Source organism: Bufo bufo, chromosome 4, assembly GCF_905171765.1.
Source record: "Bufo bufo chromosome 4, aBufBuf1.1, whole genome shotgun sequence".
In the NCBI taxonomy this organism is placed as follows: domain Eukaryota; kingdom Metazoa; phylum Chordata; class Amphibia; order Anura; family Bufonidae; genus Bufo; species Bufo bufo.
The window spans coordinates 270,140,050-270,161,728 of record NC_053392.1 but is presented as its reverse complement, the minus strand read 5'-3'; the positions used below and the strand labels follow the sequence as shown (position 1 = coordinate 270,161,728).

General features: G+C 41.2%; 1 protein-coding gene across 19 annotated transcripts in view; it reads left to right on the top strand.

The window, feature by feature from the left end:
• DST (dystonin) overlaps positions 1-21,679 on the top strand; it is a 572,762-nt gene that overhangs the window by 339,744 nt on the left and 211,339 nt on the right. For 16 of the 19 annotated variants that reach the window (XM_040428594.1, XM_040428595.1, XM_040428593.1 and 13 more), the window contains 15 exons: positions 1,577-1,670; positions 1,856-2,010; positions 2,115-2,643; positions 2,952-3,080; positions 3,666-3,743; positions 5,785-5,946; positions 6,868-6,972; positions 8,018-8,113; positions 8,702-8,827; positions 9,461-9,613; positions 14,068-14,222; positions 15,721-15,847; positions 16,339-16,522; positions 18,971-19,128; positions 19,947-20,125. In XM_040428594.1, the coding sequence (XP_040284528.1) occupies positions 1,577-1,670; positions 1,856-2,010; positions 2,115-2,643; positions 2,952-3,080; positions 3,666-3,743; positions 5,785-5,946; positions 6,868-6,972; positions 8,018-8,113; positions 8,702-8,827; positions 9,461-9,613; positions 14,068-14,222; positions 15,721-15,847; positions 16,339-16,522; positions 18,971-19,128; positions 19,947-20,125 (2,430 nt within the window). Of the gene's footprint in view, positions 1-1,052; positions 1,375-1,576; positions 1,671-1,855; positions 2,011-2,114; positions 2,644-2,951; positions 3,081-3,665; positions 3,744-5,784; positions 5,947-6,867; positions 6,973-8,017; positions 8,114-8,701; positions 8,828-9,460; positions 9,614-14,067; positions 14,223-15,720; positions 15,848-16,338; positions 16,523-18,970; positions 19,129-19,946; positions 20,126-21,679 lie in introns of those variants that run through there. The other 3 variants (XM_040428590.1, XM_040428597.1, XM_040428596.1) reach the window with 3 other exon arrangements.

Sequence of the window (21,679 nt, the reverse complement as noted above, 5' to 3'; positions counted from 1 at the left end):
CTCAATAGCGGGGAAAACACTTCCGTTTTGTCCCCATTCATTGTCAATGGGGACAAAACTGAACTGAACGAAACTGAGTGCACCAGAATGCATTCCGTCCTATTTGGTTGCGTTCCCATCGCGGACAGAATAACGGTGCAAGCAGCATTTCTCTGTCCGCGACTTTCACACCAGCATTTTTGCTGGATCCGTCATGGATCAGCAAAAATGCTTCCGTCATGATAATACAACCGTCTGCATCCGTTATGAACGGATCCGATTGTATTATATTTAAAATTGCCAAGACGGCAAAAGACACAATAGAAAACGAATCCGTCCCCCATTGACTTTCAATGGTGTTCATGACGGATCCGTCTTGGCTATTTTAAATCGAATACAACCGGATCCGTTCATAATGGATGCAGACGATTGTATTATCATGACGGAAGCGTTTTTTGCTGATCCATGACGGATCCAGTCGCCTTACCTGCTTTACTATCGTCTCACTTAAGGAGTGATTAGTTTTCATGGTTTGTCCTTAGAGGCAGGATAGATGTGTGTAAAGCACACATTGCCCATACAGTGTTCCTGCCTGATATTGCAGCTCAAGGGGGTTTCGAGTAGGGTCAGTTGCATGTTCTCATCATTTAGTATTCAGTGCAAAGAGCACTAAATGTTAAAACCGTTCATCTTCTTCTACTACAAGATCCCCAATGTATGCGAGTTTCTCCTTGGTTATCACATTGAATACAACTTGATAGCTTGAAACCCTCTGGCATGCTGCAAGAATGACTTTGCCAGACAGGGCGCTTGTGCATGTTAATTGTTTCCTGCTCAGAGCGCGCTGGGATGTAAACATTGCTGGTGTATCTGCACCGAGACTTGGAACTGTCTGATTGAGAATACCTGAAATAGTTGGCAGATCCACTTCCCACAGACGCCCCAATGAAGCTGATAAGCCCAAACTTGCTCCGTGTTAAAGCTAGGGAGGAAAGGCAGACTCCAACTGGTAAATGTGGCTGCAGGCAAAATCCTTTGAAGAGCAATGTGAATATTATTTGCTGGGGTTTGAATCTACATGTTAGAGCCTATTTAAGAAAGGACGCTAGTGGTACTCTTAGCCAGTAGGGATATATTTTCGTTTCTGGGAGCTGTACATTCTGGAGGCTTTTTTACGCTTACCTTTTATCATACTGTCAGTTTGGATGGGTGACTGCGGGTCAGTAGTATAAAAATGAACGGCACCTGTTATGGCTACTACAGTAGTGACTCTGTACTCACGGGGAGCAATCGCACGAGTGTCGGCTCCAATGAGAACTTACTGTCAGTTAACTGCGGTCCTACAATGATACATTCATACATAAGCTTTGGTGGTGAGCAGTCGAGCAGCACGTGGTATGTGTTATTATGGTTATTCTACATTTCTAAATTATGATTAATATAATTATAATGAATACAATAATTCTTATTATGTGTAGTGTGTATAGATAGAAGATAGAGCGATAGTTAGATGATAGATAGATAGATAGATATTGGTGTAAATATGTTTTTCCTGATCTTGATGTCTGTTTTATCTGTTATTATCGCTTTCTTTTAGGCAAGAGATGCTGCAACAGATTGCAAACCGAGTGCAGAGAGATAGTCTTGGATGTGAAGATAAGCTGATATTAGCTCGGAGCGCTCTTCAAGCTGTGAGTGTTCCTTACACAAGTTGACTGCCACTTGATTGCCTTTCAGGATAGTTTGCTTGATTATTTAATTTCATTCGCATTAGATGCTCATGACATTTCAGCAAGTACAAGTCTAACAACATGATGAATTTGGCTTGTTATACAAACAGAATGACAGACCCTGAGCCCTTTGTTCCCTATTACAGGACACTAAACGGATGGAATCTGGAATCCAGTTTCAAAATGAAGCTGAGATTGCTGGTTACCTGATTGAATGTGAAAATCTACTGCGACAGCAGCTTGTGGACGTCCAGGCGCTTGTAGATGGAAAGTATTATCAAGCAGACCAGTTAGTGCAAAGGTAATACAGCTTGTGTGTACGTTGTAGAAAGCGTCATTAACTCATTACAGCAATGCCCTGCTCATTATCATGACTCTGTAGTAATTACTGCTACCTCTCTGCAGGGTGGCTTCTTTGCGGGATGAACTACTGTCATTAAGAAATGAATACTCCTCGTTATACAGCAAGGGACGGATGATTGCGTCTGATCAGACACAACTTATGTTATCAGGAATATCACAAAGCCTAAACTCAGGATTTTCACAAAGCTTGAACCCTGTAAGAAACTCTTCAATGTCCCACAATATGACACCAATGTCACCCACCAGCCTGACTCCAAGTATATCTGGCAGCATGTCTCCTGGTCTCCTACCAAGTGTTGTTCCTGGTCTGCCATCCAGCCTTGCCACCAATATGTCTCATGGCTTTAATTCACATTTGACTCCCGTGACACCAACACTTGCACCAAGCTTTAACCCAGGTTTAATCCCGAACTATGCAACTGGGATGAACTCAAATGCATTACAGTCACTCAAGCTCATGCAAGTCAAGAAACCCTTGATGAAATCATCTCTTGCTGATCAAAATTTGCCCGAAGAAGAAGTGAATGTTAAATTCGTTCAAGACCTCTCAAACTGGGCGGAAGAAATGCAGGTAAAGTCTTTGGACTCTATCCATGGAAAATGGAATACCCTCTACATACCAAGCAATATGACACTGCTGTATAGTCTAACTCCTTGCGGTATTGTCAGTTTAGTGTATAGAATATGCTGTCCAACTGCACCTCACCATTGTGATTATTAATATGCTACTCTGTTTATGGCAGAGTTGGATACAAGTGTAGCAGCAAGATGATATTTTATATATGTTATAGCGGAACATGGCGGTTGGCTATGGTAATGCTTTTATTAAATATTTGCCTTCATATCTGTGGTCCCAAACATATTAATGTTTCCTCACAGATACAACTGGACCGCGGAGAGTGGGGTTCAGACTTGTCCAGCATTGAGATGCATTTAGAGAATCACAGGAACTTCCATGGGGTTGTTGAAGAATTTGATACCAGTCTTAAAGAGGCCAAAATGAACGAGGTATTGGTATAGTCGCGTCGGAATACTTTACAACTTAACACAAGTAGCAACGTAGTTATTAGCTTTGCCCAATGGATTTTTGACACAATAGCGGTGATCCTTTCCCCCCAAGAAATAGTTCTACTCTTACTATGTCAGATATTTCCATTTCAGAAAGAACATCATTTAATCTTACAACTTAATTCCTTTGCCCTCCCTGCAGCTTATATTATGCCTGTGCTTGCTTGAAGTTCTCCATTCCAACATTAGCACATTGTGCACTATTATTATGCCTCTGGTTATAAATCAGCACATAGTTTATATGACTTATTATGTTACCTGGGACCTGTCATCGCTTTGCTGTTCTGAGAACATATTTAGTCTTGTTTCTACGACTAGATATGAACACCCAGTGAAATTATAATCTGATACATTACTTATATAGAACTGGGTGTGTTCACTGGTCTGGGGTGCAAACTAAGTAAAAGTAGGACAGTCTTTTGACATGCATCATATTTGTATATGATGACTATAACATATACGTCTCCCAGTTTCTTTTTCCATATATGCATTATACATTACTCTTATTATTCTCTTTTTTTACAGCTCCACATGTCAGGTCCTTTGAAAAGTTCTTATACTGATATCCTCAACAAAGTTGAGGGCGCCTATTCAAAGTTACTGGTAAGGCAATAGCACCATAACATTTTATGTCAGCGCAGCTCACAAGGTGAGCACTGGTGACCTGCACTAGATGCCCCTGTATGTTTGGTTGTTCAGTTTATGATGAGCGCAGGACTCAGAGAGGAGATCGCAAGGTCCCTGTCTCCTTCATGCTGGCAGTACTTTCTGATAATTGGAACCTGTCAGCAAGTAATGTATTGCTTGATGATTGCATCAATTATTTAAATTGTCAGTATAATGCAGGGCTTATTTCTTCCAATTTTGTTCACAATTTGTTTTTAGAGTTTAAAGTGGTTTGTCAGCTTAAAGGAGTTCTCCGGGAATTAAGAAAATGAAATACTTAAATATTACTTTATTATAAATATATTACCAAATACCTTTCATTAGTTATAATGGCTCATTTTGTGCAGGAAGCAATCATTAGGAAAAATAAAATGGCCGCTGTCCTATTAGTACACACAAAACCTGTCCTAATTACATAGGAGGACAAGTTAAAGAGCTGCGCCATCTTCCTCTCTTACTTGGCAGGGATTATGATCCTGAATACAGTTTAATATGATCTTCAGATGACTCTCTGTAGGAATGGAGTTCATTAGGAGACATGATTTACAGAGAGGATAGTGGGGGTTTAGATAACTTGTATGCAGTCTCCATTACCACAGTCTGTCCTGTCCGTCCTTTCTGTACTTCATGTCTCCTCATGGACTCTATTCTTACAGAGATTCAGCTAAAGATCTTATCAACTGTATTCTGTATCGTAATCCTTGACAAGCAGAGCAGAGAGGAGGATGAGGCAGCTCTATAGCTCAGTGTTGTAAAGTAACTTGTCCTGTTGTGTGATTAGGACAGGTTTTGTGTGTGCTAATAGGACGGCGGCCATTTTATTTCTCCTAATGATTGCTCCCTAGACAAAATAAACCATTATAGCTAATGGAAGGTATTTGGGAATATACTGTTTTTATACTAAAGTAATATTTAAGTATTTTCATTTTCTTCTTCCCGGAGAACCCCTTTAATATGCTGTCCTATGTGAGGGAAGTATATTATAGCCACAGGTCCATACTTCTAAATGACATACAAAACATACCATTTGGAGACTAAGAGTGCTGAAAGAATACACCAGATACATATTTACGGATACTGCTGTTTTCCTGGGGGGCACTCACCCCTACCTCCTCTGTCTTTTGGTGGTAGTGATTACCAGGTTGCTGTGTATGCATGTACACACATTATCCTGTTAGTCACTGCAGAGAGGAGCTGGGGTGGGGAAGTTCTGATTTCATGAATTTACCAGACTCTGTGTGACCAGCGTATTCTTGGAGCTCTCCCGGTAGCTGAATGTTACATTTTTGTGCTGTTTTGGCCACATGGAATAGGGACCCGTAGCTGTAATGTGGCGCCCTTACATAGGACAGCATATTTAGCTGACCGATCTGCTTTGATAAGCCTCAGTGACCTTTTAGGAAAGTATAATGAGCAGTTTTACTGAGTCCTTGAAATATAGATATCCATCTTTTGCACATTACAATCTGTAACTGTCTGCTCTCCTAACCTGTTTGGTACATTTTCATATCCCCTATGAAATTACACTTCTGCAGCATATTTTCCCATAACTCTGCATTGTGCTGTTGTTCTCTCTGAAAATATATTAATAAATTGACGACTGAATGTTACCATTCTTTTTGTCATTGGAGTATAACCCCAAACAGTTCTAAACACAATCTATTTACAAGGGGAATGATAGCACGCAGTTGTCATTTCCAAGAGGAATATCCGAGAATTGGCATTTCATGGGGAATACAAATATATACTAAGGCAGGTATGTCTCGGTGCTGCAGGATACTCTATAAGTTAGGGTTTGTCACCAATGATGTACAGGAATGACATGTTTCCTACTGCTACTGTTCGAGTGACAGCATAATCACTATCACCTCAATGTAATCATAGACATGATGAGGCCATGGTGGTTAATCTGCACACATTTTGATGGATCCTAATATATATATATATTTTTTTTTTTTTCATAATTCATTTTAATAAGCAAACATCAAGAAACCGTCAAAAGAACCTGGACTCCCTTCACAGTTTTGTCGCAAGAGCCACAAGGGAGCTGATATGGCTGAATGAAAAAGAAGAGGAAGAAGTAGCCTATGACTGGAGTGATAGAAACCAAAACATACCAGCTAAGAAGGACTATCATGCTGTAAGTGTCCTGACTTCAGCTGGACCAAAACTCCTGCACTGGTTAGTGGGGTTTACTGGGTTCAGAATACTGATAAACGTTCCTCTGGATAGGCCATCAGTATCAGATTGGTTGCAGTTTGACTCTCGGTACTCCTGTATATCATCTGTTTGAAGGGGGCTGTGGTGCTTCTACAGGGGATGCAACCTCTTCATTGTTTATGTTGGGACATCCGGTTGCATTCTGTCTACTTAGTAGCAGTGGTGCATGGTATTGCAACTTCATTGCATTCACTTGAACTGGGCAAAACTGCAGTATCCTGCTCTGCCACCACTAAATAGACAGCATGTAGTCTGCTAGACCAGTGTAACCAATTAAGAGACTTCAGCACATGGACAGCAACTTATGGGGGTGCTGAAAGCTGGCCCACACAAAGCTCGGATTTTGTCCCAAAATTCTGGGGGCAGCCGCTTAGTGTCTGCCTGCCATCGTTTAAAGCTGCGACTATGCCAAGAAGGGACAACTCCCTTTCTTGGCTCGGTGTCTGGAGAGATGCTGCTGGAAGCTGCAGCAGGTGTCCGCTCATGATTTTAGCTCCATTCAGTTAGGCTAAACCCATGAGCCGATCCACAGCACCTCAAAGTGAAAAACTGCAACGGTTTCTACTGCAGAATATACATCTGCTGTATGAACGGTCCCTAAAGGAGTAGGCCACTTTATAACTATTGTTTAAAATAAGCCCCGTTTTACTATTACCAGGTTACCCTGATCCCTCGTGTAAACAAATGGGATGCCTAATCTCTGAATCCACGTACAAATCACATCTTCATTGTTCTAAAGCTCCGGACTAGAATCTATGGCCTCCAGCTAATGCACTGACACAGGCGACGTATTAGAAATGAACCATATTTGTTAACTTATCTCTGATCTCTATTTATGAAGGATTTAATGAGGGAACTTGATCACAAGGAAGAAGTTATTAAATCTGTGCAAGATACGGCAGAACAGTTGTTGCTCCAGAATCATCCTGCAAGATCCAGTATTGAGGTGAGCGCAGCAAATCTTTTCCTTTTGTCATTTTCTTTCGTTTTTACCTGTCCAATAGACATGATTAGTGAAAAGGTGCAATGTATTTTAGTAACATGGAAATCCAGTATGTCTTACTAAATTCTAACATGGGAAATATACCAAAACTATAATACACTTACCCTCGTTTTTCTGTGTTGTTCTGGCAACAGGGGTCCTGCTCCTACGACAACCAATTGAGGCCATTGCTGTTGGGGACATTGAGTCAAAATGATGTTGTGACATGTTATAGACACGTACAAAAGTCATATTGTTGAAGTCTGTGATTGCACTATTGATTGTGGAGCAGCCCCATTAATGATCGGTGGTCGGTAGTTGTCTCACAATCAGATATTTCCCTATAAGGCCCACACTCTCCTTTGCTTGTTGACAGTCAGAATAGCATAATATGCTACCCTGTTCCCGCAAATGAAATAAAATGGATCCAATATAAGTGAGATTTTCCAAAGATCTGTAGCAAGATGGATCATAGTAGATCTGGTATCATTTCTGTTTTCACTGACGTGTGAACAGGACCCTATATTGACAGGTTTTACTACATATTATAGTAAATCTTATACTTACTGGAGATTAGGAGTGAATTTAGACTTTTCATTAAAAATGTGTAAAAAATGACGGTACAATATATGTGGATAGGGTTTCTACATACCCATTATATACACATAGCAGTGAATACGCAGAGCGGAAAGTGGGTTTTCACTTCGACTTTCACCCTTTGCCATATAGCACATCTTGATGTCGATTTTGCTGTGGATTTGTGGCAGAAGCTGGAACGGCCATCTTCCTTTCCAATTGACCCTAATGTTGTCCTTTCCAATTAACCTGTATGTTTCTATTTTTGAAATGTAAACGAATCCACAGTTCTAATGTTCATATACTCCAAGAACAGGACACAATCTTCTCTAGAACATGATACAAGGAACTCTATTTTATTTAACCTAAAAAACCTAACTTTTCTTTGGGTGCATGATGCTACATAATTGCTTCCCTCTCTTGCCACCTCTAGGCCTACAAAGCAGCTATGCAGACACAGTGGAACTGGATTCTGCAGCTGTGCAGTTGTGTAGAGCAACACATACGACAAAACACTGCCTACTATGAGGTATTTCATCCATTTCCTTTACATATATTTGTGTGGAAGGGAAATGCTCATTTTGTAGACGTGCTTTCACCACATATTTGGTGGCCATAGATGCATTATTTGTTATAAGAGTATGAAAAGCAGGTCATGGATGTACACATATTACTGTATGATTATGATGATTCGTTTTTTGTTGAGTTTTTTCTGATTAATGTCAAATATGTTATAATGAACTATATGGTAAGGTGTTGTCCAAAGTAAATCTTCTATATACAGTGCTTCAATAATGTGTACCACTCCATTGATTATAGCCGCTCGTCCTTATGGTCCTGGCACACTGTGAAAATCTTCATCTCTATGCTTATACATCCATTTTAGCATGGCTCATAATATGGTGAGCATAAAAAAAATCTCTGCGTTATTTGGGATCTCTGTGTTACAAATCCCAAGCATGATGGTGTCCACGAGCCCTTTGAGAAAAGACAGATTTGCAGAGTGCCTCATTATATGACTCCACAAGTGATCACTATTCCAAAATCACCATTGACACACTATTCCAGATTTCAAGTTCTGAAATGTATTTGACTTATGTTGTTTAAATTCTTGTAGTATTTCAGTGAAGCCAAAGATGCCACAGAATACCTGAAGAGCTTAAAAGATTCCATACTGAGGAAGTATAGCTGTGATAGATCAACCAGTGTGCATAAACTGGAAGACTTGGTGCAAGAGTCAATGGTAATGAACACAAGCGACTGTTTTCTTTGATAGTCTTTAATCCATTAGATACATATGGAATTATGAATGCTATGTAGTGGAGAGATGCTGGAAGACTTGGTTACACCATGAGATGTGTCCAGAAGAACAGATGATAAAATGTATTCATATTGTCTAGAGAAGTGCCTAAACACCCCGGATTAATTTCACAACGTCTATGGGATTTCATCAAATCAAGACCTGTTGGGAATTTGGGAATAATTATCAGAGTAGTATAGTGGCAGCAAAGTGGATGAGATTTTGAGAAATCTGCAAGGAAATTGTCATGTGATATGTATCCGGGGGTCGTCAATTTATATTGTGAATTTCACCCTTTGCAATGCATAGGGTGAAGTCCAAAACAAAATCCCCACTTAAACTATGCAGATTTTGCTGCAGGTTTCGCTTTAAATTCCGCAGCCAACCCGCAGAAATGTTTCTTTCCTGCCAGCGTATTTTCCATGTGGATGTAAGCTAGACGGAGAATTTAGAAGTAGTGTATTTATCTTGCTCTGACATTCTTTTTGCTAATAAAAACCAAGGAGCCTCCTGAACCATCCAGCAGCAGATGTGATCTAGCAGTATGAATACCATTTTTTTTCTTTAATCATGCAGGAAGAAAAGGAGCAGCTTTTGCAGTACAAAAGCACAATTGCCAGCCTTGTTGGAAAAGCAAAGACAGTAGTTCAATTAAAGCCAAGGAACCCTGACAATCCACTGAAAGCATCTATTCCGATTCGAGCTATATGTGACTACAGACAAATTGAGGTCAGTGTATGAGCCAATGAACAGTGTGAACCCACGCTTAGTGTCCTATTAGACAGGCAGATATATTCTCTTTAACAAGCGGCATGTGGATTTAGTGAGTTTGCATTCACAAGACATTCAATCACACAAAACAAGAATTGCTATATTTTCTGCTAGTTGCTGGTCTCCCCCTAAAGCATTTACACAGCTAATGGCTAGCGAGGGGATGGGACGGCAGCTAATAATAATTTTTCATTCAGGCAGATATGTACAAACCTTGAAAAAATTAAGTCACAGAAGTCACATTATGCAAGACGAGAAAAAGTTCCACATCAAACGGAAAGGCTTTCTCTTCATTAGAAAGGCCCCTTAAAGGCTATGTACACCTTTGGGGGCATTTATTTTATTTTATTATTGCATTATACTTATTTTGAGCGCATTTGGTGGAATGGAGACGGAACGGAGACAAACTGAGGCAAACTGATGCATTCTGAGCGGCTCCTTATCCATTCAGAATGCATTAGGGCAAAACTGATTTGTTTTGGACCGCTTGTGAGAGCCCTGGACGGATCTCACAAACGGAAAGCCAAAAACCAGTGTGAAAGTAGCCTAAAAATATTTTTTTTATTGGTGTTTATTAACGAAATGGAATCCTTTTTCCTGTACAGAGCTGACAAACTCTACTAGCTGCCTGTGTATTTTTTGTCCTTTCCGTCATCTGAGGAACAGAAGGACTTCTTATCTCTGCTTTCTCACATTATAAACACTCATTACAGCTCAATCGTTATCTAAGGCTGAGTTCACATCAGCGTTTAGCCCTTATGTTCTCCTGCATTGTTATAGGAGCAGGAGAACGGAAAGGACGGATTTGGCACATAACTGAGCCGAACTGAGCCCAAGGACCGCATAGACTATAATGGGGTCCGTTAGGTTTCCGCTCAGAAGATGATTTTGGAGCGGAGACAAAAGTTGTGCGCGCAAGACTAGGCTCCGTTCAGCTCAGTTATGTGCTGAATCCGTCATTTCAGTTCTCCTGCTCCTATAACAGAGTAGGAGAACAGAAAGGCTGAACTCAGCCTTAGGGCTCATGCACACGACAGTATGGCTTTTTCAGTGTTTTGCGGTCCGTTTTTTACGGATCCGTTGTTCCGTTTTTTGTTTCCGTTGTGTTTCTGTTTCCTTTCCGTTTTTCCGTTCCGTTTTTCCGTATGCCATATACAGTATACAGTAATTGCATAGAAAAAATTGTGCTAGGCATAACATTTCCAATAGATGGTTCAGCAAAAACGGAACGGATACGGAAGACATACGGATGCATTACCGTATGTGTTCCGTTTATTTTGCGGACCCATTGACTTGAATGGAGCCAAGCACCGTGATTTGCGGACAAGAATAGGACATGTTTTATCTTTTCACGGTACGGAAATACTGAAACGGAATGCACACGGAGACACTTCAGTTTTTTTTGCTAAACCATTGAAATGAATGGTTCAGTATATGTACCGCATACTGAACTAAAAAAACGGCCAGTATACTGAACGCAAAATACTGTCGTGTGCATGAGCCCTAAGTGATAAGACTGTGGCTTAAATAAGCCTCTCAGTAGTTTAGAGATAAGGATAATTAGATGACACAAAGTGAAAGTACCAGTCACACAGTTAGGCCCCTTTCACACGGGCGAGTATTCCGCGCGGATGCGATGCGTGAGTTGAACGCATTGCACCCGCACTGAATCCTGACCCATTCATTTCTATGGGGCTGTGCACACGAGTGGTGATTTTCACGCATCACTTGTGCGTTGCGTGAAAATCGCAGCATGCTCCTCTTTGTGCGTTTTTCACGTACGCAGGCCCCATAGAAATGAATGGGGTTGCGTGAAAATCGCAAGCATCCGCAAGCAAGTGCGGATGCGGTGCGATTTTCACGCACGGTTGCTAGGTGACGATCGGGATGGGGACCCGATCATTATTATTTTCCCTTATAACATGGTTATAAGGGAAAATAATAGCATTCTTAATACAGAATGCATAGTAAAATAGGGCTGGAGGGGTTAAAAAAATAAAATAAAATATTAAACTCACCTTAATCCACTTGCTCGCGCAGCCCGGCTTCTCTTCTGTCTTCTTTTTTGCTGTGTGCAGGAAAAGGACCTGTGGTGACGTCACTCCGGTCATCACATGGTCCGTCACATGATCTTTTACCATGGTGATGGATCATGTGACGGACCATGTGATGACCGGAGTGACGTCACCACAGGTCCTTTTCCTGCACACAGCTAAGATGAAGACAGAAGAGATGCCGGGCTGCGCGAGCAAGTGGATTAAGGTGAGTTTAATTATTTATTTATTTTTTTAACCCCTCCAGCCCTATTGTACTATGCATTCTGTATTAAGAATGCTATTATTTTCCCTTATAACCATGTTATAAGGGAAAATAATACAATCTACAGAACACCGATCCCAAGCAGTTCGGGTTTGGGTACCAAACATGCGCGATTTTTCTCACGTGAGTGCAAAACGCATTACATTATGTTTTGCACTCGCGCTGAAAAATCGCGCATGTTCCCGCAACGCACCCGCACCTTTTCCCGCAACGCCCGTGTGAAAGAGGCCTTAGAAATATTATTAATAAAGGCCAATTGAAAATATGATTTTTAGCCAAAATAAGTTAAATGCAATCATAAAAAAATTACTCCAAAGGTGTCCATAGTCTTTAAGCTGAGATGGAGAATGGTGTGGCATGATCTGCTGAGCTAAGGCTACTTTCACACTAGCGTTTGGGTGTCCGCTTGTGAGCTCCGTTTGAAGGCTCTCACAAGCGGCCCCAAACGTATCCGTCCAGTCCTAATGCATTCTGAGTGGAGGCGGATCCGCTCAGAATGCATCAGTCTGGCAGCGTTTGTCCTCCGCTCCGCTCAGCAGACGGACACCTGAACGCTGCTTGCAGCGTTCGGGTCTCCGCCTGGCCGTGCGGAGGCAAACGGATCCTTCCAGACTTACAATGTAAGTCAATGGGGACGGATCCGTTTGAAGTTGACACAGTATGGCTCAATTTTCAAACGGATCCGTCCCCCATTGACTTTCAATGTAAAGTCAAAACGGATCCGTTTGCATTATCATGAACAAAAAAAAAATTTTTTTTGTTCATGGTAATGCAAACGGATCCGTTCTGAACGGATCTAAGCGTTTGCATTATAGGAGCGGATCCGTCTGTGCAGATACCAGACGGACCCGCTCTGAACGCAAGTGTGAAAGTAGCCTTATATTCACCTTTTGTTCATTTCTTTTTGATTAGTTGCTATAGATGTACTTTCTGACAGCCTTTTTTTTAAGTTTGTCAGGCAGATTATTCCTAGCAATCAGTTTGTGCTATAACGTAGTTTTCCTTAGGGTCCATTCACACGACGGTATTTCTGTGTCCATATCCTCCCGTAATTTTTCAGAATGGGTATGGACCCATTCATTACAGTGGGGCCACAAAACAGGCAGACAGCACACGGTGTGCTGTCTGCATCCATAGTATTGTTCTGCTGCCCCGCAAAGATGATAGAGTATGTCCTATTCTTGTCCGCAATAGGCATTTCTATCATAGGGCTGGCCATGTGCATTCCGTAAAATGCAGAACGCACACTGCCGGTAACCGGATCCAGAATTTGCTGACCGCAAAACACTTACGGTTGTGTGAATGGACTCTTAGTGGCTGCTCACTAACTGAGATTGCATGGCAGCACCCTTTTTATTTGAAAGATCGTTGAGCAATTGCATTTTGCACACAGTGATTTGCTGATCTTACAATCAACAATTTTAACATCTAAGATTTAATTTAAAGCAAACCTGTGCCCGTCAAAATGAAGTGCAATTATAGAGCAGGAATAGCTGAGCAGATTGATGTTTATTTTATGGGAACAGATTCAATAAAACCTGTAATTTAAGCGTTTAAATCTCTGCTCTTTTTAGGAGTCATGTGGGCGGTCCTCTTAGTGATTGACAGCCTCCGCTGTATGTGTAGTCATGTACAGTTAGCCGTCAGTCACTGATTGTCACCAACCACCTGACTCCTATGCATAGAAATCTGCAGTTTAAATGTATAAAGTTTTATTGAATTTTTTCCTGTAAAACGGTCTATCATTCTGCTCAGCTCCTCCTGCTCTATAACTTGCTGCCTGCAGATTGCACTGCATTTTCATGGTGACAGGTTCCCTTTAATATAATTGCTCTTACACCTTATGAATGTAATCTACTATTAAAATTAATTAAAACAATGTTGGATTATACACATTATAGAAGCAAGGCCCTCCATGGAAAAAATGCAGCCACCTTTTGCATCCCGATGTGCTGCATTTTGTGCACATATTGTCATTGTAGTAGTGGTGCTCTCACCCTTCTAGAACTCTTCTAGAAAATGTTCTTGTCAGATTCAAATACAGTTAATGCTCTATAATCAATAATGTACATTTTTCCAATCTTTACATGCAGATAACTATTTACAAAGACGATGAATGTGTACTAGCAAGCAATTCCCACCGTGCAAAGTGGAAGGTGATCAGTCCGACTGGCAATGAAGCCATGGTCCCATCTGTGTGCTTTACAGTGCCACCACCAAACAAAGAAGCTGTTGACTCCGCGAACAGGTGCTGTCCACTGAAAAGATATTGATAATGATAAAAGAATATTCGAATAATTTAGCAGACTCTCTAACTCCTGCTCAACTTTAGTTAAAGGGGTTTTCCGAGAATCTATCTGATAGGTGGGGACCCCTGCCGATCAGCTGTTTGAGAAAGCAGCAGCGCTGTTAGTCATGCCGCAGCCTTCTCTCTGCTCACCAAGCATCGTGCCGTACATTGTATAGTGGCTGTGCTTGGTATCACTGCTCAGCCCCATTCACTTCAATGTTCCTAGGCCTTATGACCAAAGAACGTGACGTCACATGGCCTAGGAAAAGGCTGCGGCACTACTACGAGCTCCGCTGCCTTCTCAAACAGCTGATCGACAGGATGACCTATTGAGAGAATAAGTCATCACTAAAAAATATCAGCATCCACTAAATAAAGCTCAGGAGCTAACTGCACCTGTCATATCACCTGGCAGAGGAACAGACTACTGGAATTACCGCATCTGGCATAGCTGGACACCACCGCATCCCTATTGACTATAACGGGATCCAATGGGGATCAGGCAGAAATGCCAGCTTTCTGCTGGACAAACACCCCTGTATGCAGTGGCTGTGGTCAATGGGGTCCGGCAGTGTACAGTGGTGTCTGACTGTGCCAGATATGATCATTCTGGTAGTTTTTTCCTCTTTACCATGATGCCTAAGCAAAGATGTGAACATAGCCTTAGTCACTTATTTGATAAGGGGAATGGTAAACCCAGTTGTCAAATTATAATTACATTTACAGGAGGCGTAACCAAGGAATGCCACAAGAATTCTAAGAAAAGAAAATGACATGGATACATGGGGCCAGATTTATCATTAGCTCAAGTCAGAATAATGGAGTGAAAAAGTCGCAAAAAAATGCGCAAACGCTAAAACTGCGCACAAATTTGCGACTTTTTTCTGCTCTACACTATGCTCACCAGTTTTCTGAAAGTGGGCGTGTTTTCTTATGTAAATGAATCTCTAGACAGATTTACTATTGGGACTATTTAAAAAGTCACAAAAAAGTCGCAAAAAAATGCGCAATTTCACTCCAGTGAGGACCATGCTTATCTTATGAGAATTTTTAATAGAACATTCGACTTTTTCGTAAAGACGTGCGACTTTTGTAAAGCTGCTTACTGACGGATAAACTGCTACCGTCAAACCACATTTATTACAGTCTTAAAGGGCCAATCATAAATCTGACTTGGCTAAAACTGACTTTAGCCATATGTGAAAGTGGAGTGAGCTGTCAGAGGAATGATAAATCTGGCCCACGGTGTCTGAGCTGCAGGCAGCTTGTTGTAGAGCAGCAGGAGCTGAGCAGACTGATATACAGTTCTGTAGGATATCATAACTGAGTAACATATCAGTGTAATTACTAATATACTGTAGTGAAAGTATATATTTTAATGTTGTTATCTGCGTATGTCATTTTATTTCTGAATCAGTTTAGCAAATTTACATCATTTTTCAATATTTTTTTGCAGGATTGAGCAAATGTATCAAAGTGTATTATCTCTTTGGCACGAATCCCATGTCAACATGAAGAGCATAGTGTCTTGGCATTTCCTAATGAATGAAATTGAAGCCATCCGAGCTACCAAGGTTTCTTCAGTATGTTGTAGTTTTCGTTTTTTTTAAAGTTTTCGATCAATTAGCAAAATGGAAAGTGAATGAACAAAAGAGAAACAAATCAATATTTGTTGTGATCAGCTTTTGCATTCAAACAAGCATCAGTTCTTCCAGGTAGACATGCGGACAGTTTCGTAGGAACTCAGCGGGGAGGTTGTTCCAAACATCTTGGAGAACTACCCAAAGATCTTTTGTGGATATTACACTGCATTTTCGGGGCGACAGGCTCTCTTTCATCTTCTGCCAATCTGATAAAAGCGTTGGCTTAGTCTGTGGACGCTGTTCAGACTGCTCTAGACTCACTGTAACACTATTGTTGCTGTATTCGCATCGGCAGCTATTGCTAGTTATATAGAAATAATGTAACCATTGAAAACCATTAAAACCAGTTTCTTCATAACTATTAACATAACACCATCATTAGAAATGTATTAGGTATAAGAATAATGTAAGTGTATACATCTTTGTTGCAGATTAAAACTTTGCTTCCTGGAGAACATCAGCAGGTTCTGGGCAATCTGAAAACTCGGTTTGATGAATTCTTGGAAGACAGCCAGGAGTCAAAGATGTTTTCTGTGTCTGATATAGGACAGCTAGAGAGAGAGGTCAATGTCTGCAAACTATACTATGAGGAGCTTCTAAAATCTGCAGAGAGAGGTGAATATAAATGGCATTGAAAACCAAACTAAGTTTGTATTTATTCATTTAAAGGGGTTATTCCTGTGATTAATGTAAAACATCAGACATCATATTGTACATGGTAGTCTCTTTCTTACAAAGCTAGAACCAGTCCTATACCTTACATGGATCCACAGCTCCCCCATTCATTGCTCCATTTGCTCAGCTAGATTTATTTAAAGGGAACCTGTCACCGGGATTTTGTGTATAGAGCTGAGGACATGGGTTGCTAGATGGCCGCTAGCACATCCGCAATACCCAGTCCCCATAGCTCTGTGTGCTTTTATTGTGTAAAAAAACGATTTGATGCATATGCAAATTAACCTGAGATGAGTCCTGTACGTGACTCCACAGGGACATGACTCATCTCAGGGTAATTTGCATATGTATCAAATCGTTTTCTTACACAATAAAAGCACACAGAGCTATGGGGACTGGATATTGCAGATGTGCTAGCGGCCATCTAGCAACCCATGTCCTCAGCTTTATACACAAAATCCCGGTGACAGGTTCCCTTTAAAGTTGACACATCAAGGGGAGAGTCCATTCTAAGGGGACTTATCCGTTCTCATGGGATGTGTCCTTTCTGCTGCAGCTCCCTCCCTGTCACAGCTCATGGGATGTGTCCTTTCTGCTGCAGCTCCCTCCCTGTCACAGCTCAGGGGATGTGTCCTTTCTGCTGCAGCTCCCTCCCTGTCACAGCTCATGGTATGTGTCCTTTCTGCTGCAGCTCCCTCCCTGTCACAGCTCAGGGGATGTGTCCTTTCTGCTGCAGCTCCCTCCTTGTCACAGCTCATGGGATGTGTCCTTTCTGCTGCAGCTCCCTCCCTGTCACAGCTCATGGGATGTGTCCTTTCTGTTGCAGCTCCCTCCCTGTCACAGCTCATGGGATGTGTCCTTTCTGCTGCAGCTCCCTCCTTGTCACAGCTCATGTAATGTGTCCTTTCTGCTGCAGCTCCCTTCCTATCACAGCTCATGGGATGTGTCCTTTCTGCTGCAGCTCCCTCCCTGTCACAGCTCATGGGATGTGTCCTTTCTGCTGCAGCTCCCTCCTTGTCACAGCTCATGGGATGTGTCCTTTCTGCTGCAGCTCCCTCCTTGTCACAGCTCATGGGATGTGTCCTTTCTGCTGCAGCTCCCTCCCTGTCACAGCTCATGGGATGTGTCCTTTCTGCTGCAGCTCCCTCCCTGTCACAGCTCAAGGGATGTGTCCTTTCTGCTGCAGCTCCCTCCTTGTCACAGCTCATGGGATGTGTCCTTTCTGCTGCAGCTCCCTCCCTGTCACAGCTCATGGGATGTGTCCTTTCTGCTGCAGCTCCCTCCCTGTCACAGCTCATGGGATGTGTCCTTTCTGCTGCAGCTCCCTCCTTGTCACAGCTCATGGGATGTGTCCTTTCTGCTGCAGCTCCCTCCCTGTCACAGCTCAGGGGTCGTGTCTTTTTGCTGCACCTCTCTCCCTGTAACTGTCGCAGTTGAAGGATAGAGCTGAGCATGTGCGTCCACCTCAGTGAAGTTAATGAGGTAGACAGAGAAATAACAAGCAGCAGGTGGCCCTATACAGATTTTATTGAATAACTCAGTGGATATATTACATATTTAATTACCAGCAACTACAAAAGAATTCAGATACAGGCACTGGTATGACAAAATATGAAATATTTTTCATGGGACACAGCCGTTATATACATACACAAGTATTATACACTAGCTATAAAATGCAGGACTTTCTTGAGGATAAACTTCACATTTCATTCTGCTTAGTGTGCATTTTAAAATATTGCTTTGTTGCAATAGATCAATTATGATAAGATGAATAGAGATTATTATGGAATTTAGAAGTATATGGGGGGAATTTAGCAATGGCTGTATGTCACTTTTCTGACACTCAAAAGTCACACATTTTTGCACGAGCCACTGTCAGTCAGGCTTGTTTTACTATTTACTAGTTTGATTTACTATTAGATTTGATTTCTTCTCATACTGCTAAACATACAGAAATTTTTTGAATAGGTGAATGTGGTGTATCTCACTTTTACCATACAGTAAGTAACAGAGGAAGAAACAATCTAGCTGGGTGAGGACCAGTGTGAAGATCAATGGAAGATCCAATAGCATTTCATTTTCATAAAGAAATCTATCACCTAATTAATAAAGTTTAGAATCTGTGCCTCACTACCAATGTGCTTCTTAGTAATAGTTAGGGTTAATTCTAGAATGCTGAGACAGGTGAGAAATTGGGTATGGAGTACAAAGTTTAATAATGTTGTTACCGAATTGGTATGTCGTTGGACTTTCCATTGACACCTAATGCTAGAGACTCTTGCAGGATGACACAAGCACGATGGAACAAAGTGGATCACCAATGAGCTTTAAATTCTGAAAATAATTAGTATTAAAGCTAACAATGTTCAATCAATTTCTCAACAGAGGAACAAGAAGAATCTGTTTACAATCTGTATACCTCTGAGATCAGAAACTTCCGTCTTCGGCTGGAAAGCTGTGAGGGACGGCTTATTCGGCAAATCAGAACACTGCTAGACAGGGATGATCTGCATGAAAGTGCACTGAGAATCTCTGAACAAGAGGTAGGCCATGCTGACCATGTCCCATGTGAACTGTGGTAAAGCCATGTTTTACTGCAACCAAATGACACCTTGAAGCCAAGGCACAACAAATGATAGATTCATGGACAAGAGTAACACCACTGTTTTCTGTAGTCGTCTATAGTGCGCCTTCTATGTCATACAGTTTGCAAGCTGGCGGATCTTACTTACAGCTGTAAATCTTCCATATACTTTATTAATCTTTTATGCCCCCTTGTTTAGATAAAGAGGGCAGGCCCTGGTGACCTTTCAAAGCATCTGTTCTCCTTCCTAGGAATCTATATCGAGCATGAGCTCCTATTAGAACAGGCAGGCTATTAGTGTCAAAAGATGCATAAATCACAAGGCTCTCACCGTGTATTCAGATGCTATAGCGGTAAAGCAGAAGCTTTGCAAAAAATTGCAAAAACTGCTTATTAAAGGATTTATAGCCAGCACTAAGATCTGCCTGCTTGTAAATGTCACATGAAATGGGAAGCACACTTTAATTGTGAATCACTTACAGCATGGAATCCCACTCAGTGCCTTTTAGAATGTGATGTACAGAATTCTTCTTATATCAGGCTATATTCACATTATGTTTATGATTTGCACGTAGCGTTTACACTTGGAAAAGCCCGAAGCTAAGCATACCCATAGGGCTCCATTAGCTCAATGGAGGCCAACGCAATGTCTTTATGGTCTCTGTCAGACATGCATGAGTTTTGGATCCCCACAGGGGAAAATAATATTTATTCTGACGTTGTAGTAGGAAACTGTTGGTTTCTTGAATGAAGTAAAGCACTTTTTTGCCCACACAGAAATTAAAGAAGGACTTGGACCACCTGAAAGTAGATTTATCAGCAATTTCAGATAAATGTGAGGAGTTCTTCAGCCAAGCTGCTGCCTCTCCATCAATTGAGGCTCTACGAACTGAACTCAATGTTGTTGTCCAGGCTATGAGTCAAGTCTACTCCATGTCATCCATTTACCTAGAAAAGTATGTGGATTTACTTATGTTCTACTGTCATTTTATCCTCATAATCATCACAAAACATAAAATATTCTAAAGTTCCTTCTGGGATAAGGTTTTTATAGTTGTATATTTTTGCATTTAACGTTTGTTTTTGTGTTTTACTGTAATTATCTACACTTAATACTTTACATACGACTTTGATGGTGGTGAGATTGATAATCACACTGTCTTTATTGACCTATTAAAAGTTTCACTGAACTAAGATTTTTTTGGGGAAAAACAGAACCTTATAGAAGAGTCTCGAGAACTATCTCGACAACTATATAGATCATATATTGTTGGCTTATATAAATGTCCACCCTTAAATACAATTTAGCATTTTTCTTTTTTTGCTAGCAGTCCAAAAGGCTCTGTAGATTAATTTAGCATTCAAGTACACATATGTAGGCAGTCTTAATTGTAGTCCTCTGGGTGCATGGAAAATAGCTGGAAAGATTCAAACATGAAGAAAGAAATATCCAGCACTCCAGTGAGTGGTATAAAATCTTCTATACTTGATTTCAAAACATCAACATGGATACATCTTCAATATCTTTTCTTATGCTTTTCGATCATATGATCTTATTGATGCTATGACTAAGATTTTATGATCGAAACTTGTAAGAAAATATTTACCTTTATGATGTGTGTAGAAAATGGTAATCTCTCTCATTACAAGACACAAAAAAAGAGTCTTGCAGGTTCGATACTCTAATATGGCTTACAATTATAGAAGCAATTATGTTACATAGCACGCTTTCGAGACAACTCTTCTTCAGGTATAGTATAACAAAGTGTCTGAACAAATAATATTCACAGACCATCCCTTGCTATGTTTACCACAATCTCCAACCTCCAAATGTGATTATTAGGAGTTCATTGCCATGTAAGACTACTTTCACACTCCCGTTTGGTGCGGATCCGTCATGGATCGGCACAAACGCTTCCGTTCAGATAATCGCAACCGCATGCATCCATTCAGAACGGATCCGTTTGGATTATCTGTAGCCAAAACGGATCCGTCTTGAACACCATTGAAAGTCAATAGGGGAAGGGAACATTTTCTATTGTGCCATATTGTGTCAGTGAAAACGGATCCGTCCTGACACACAAAGTCAGTCAATGGGGACGGATCCGTTTGCCTCCGTATCGTCAGGCGGACACCAAAACGCTGCAAGCTGCGTTTTGGTGTCCGCCTCCAAAGCGGAATGGAGGCAGAACGGAGGCAAACTGATGCATTCTGAGTGGATCCTTTTCCATTCAGAATGCATTAGGACAAAACTGATCCGTTTTGGACCGCTTGCGAGAGCCCTGAAATGGATCTCATAAACGGAAACCGAAACACCAGTGTAAAAGTAGCCTATCACACAAAAAGGAACTTAGCCCTGTAATGTACGGAGATGTAAGACCCATTCCCATGTAATGACCACTGACAGGATATGGATTCCCAACACACACCATAATCTACATCCAATGTTCTGTATCTGATTCTGTGCTCTAAATGTCCTGTCCAGGATCTCTATGTTGGATGAAGGATGA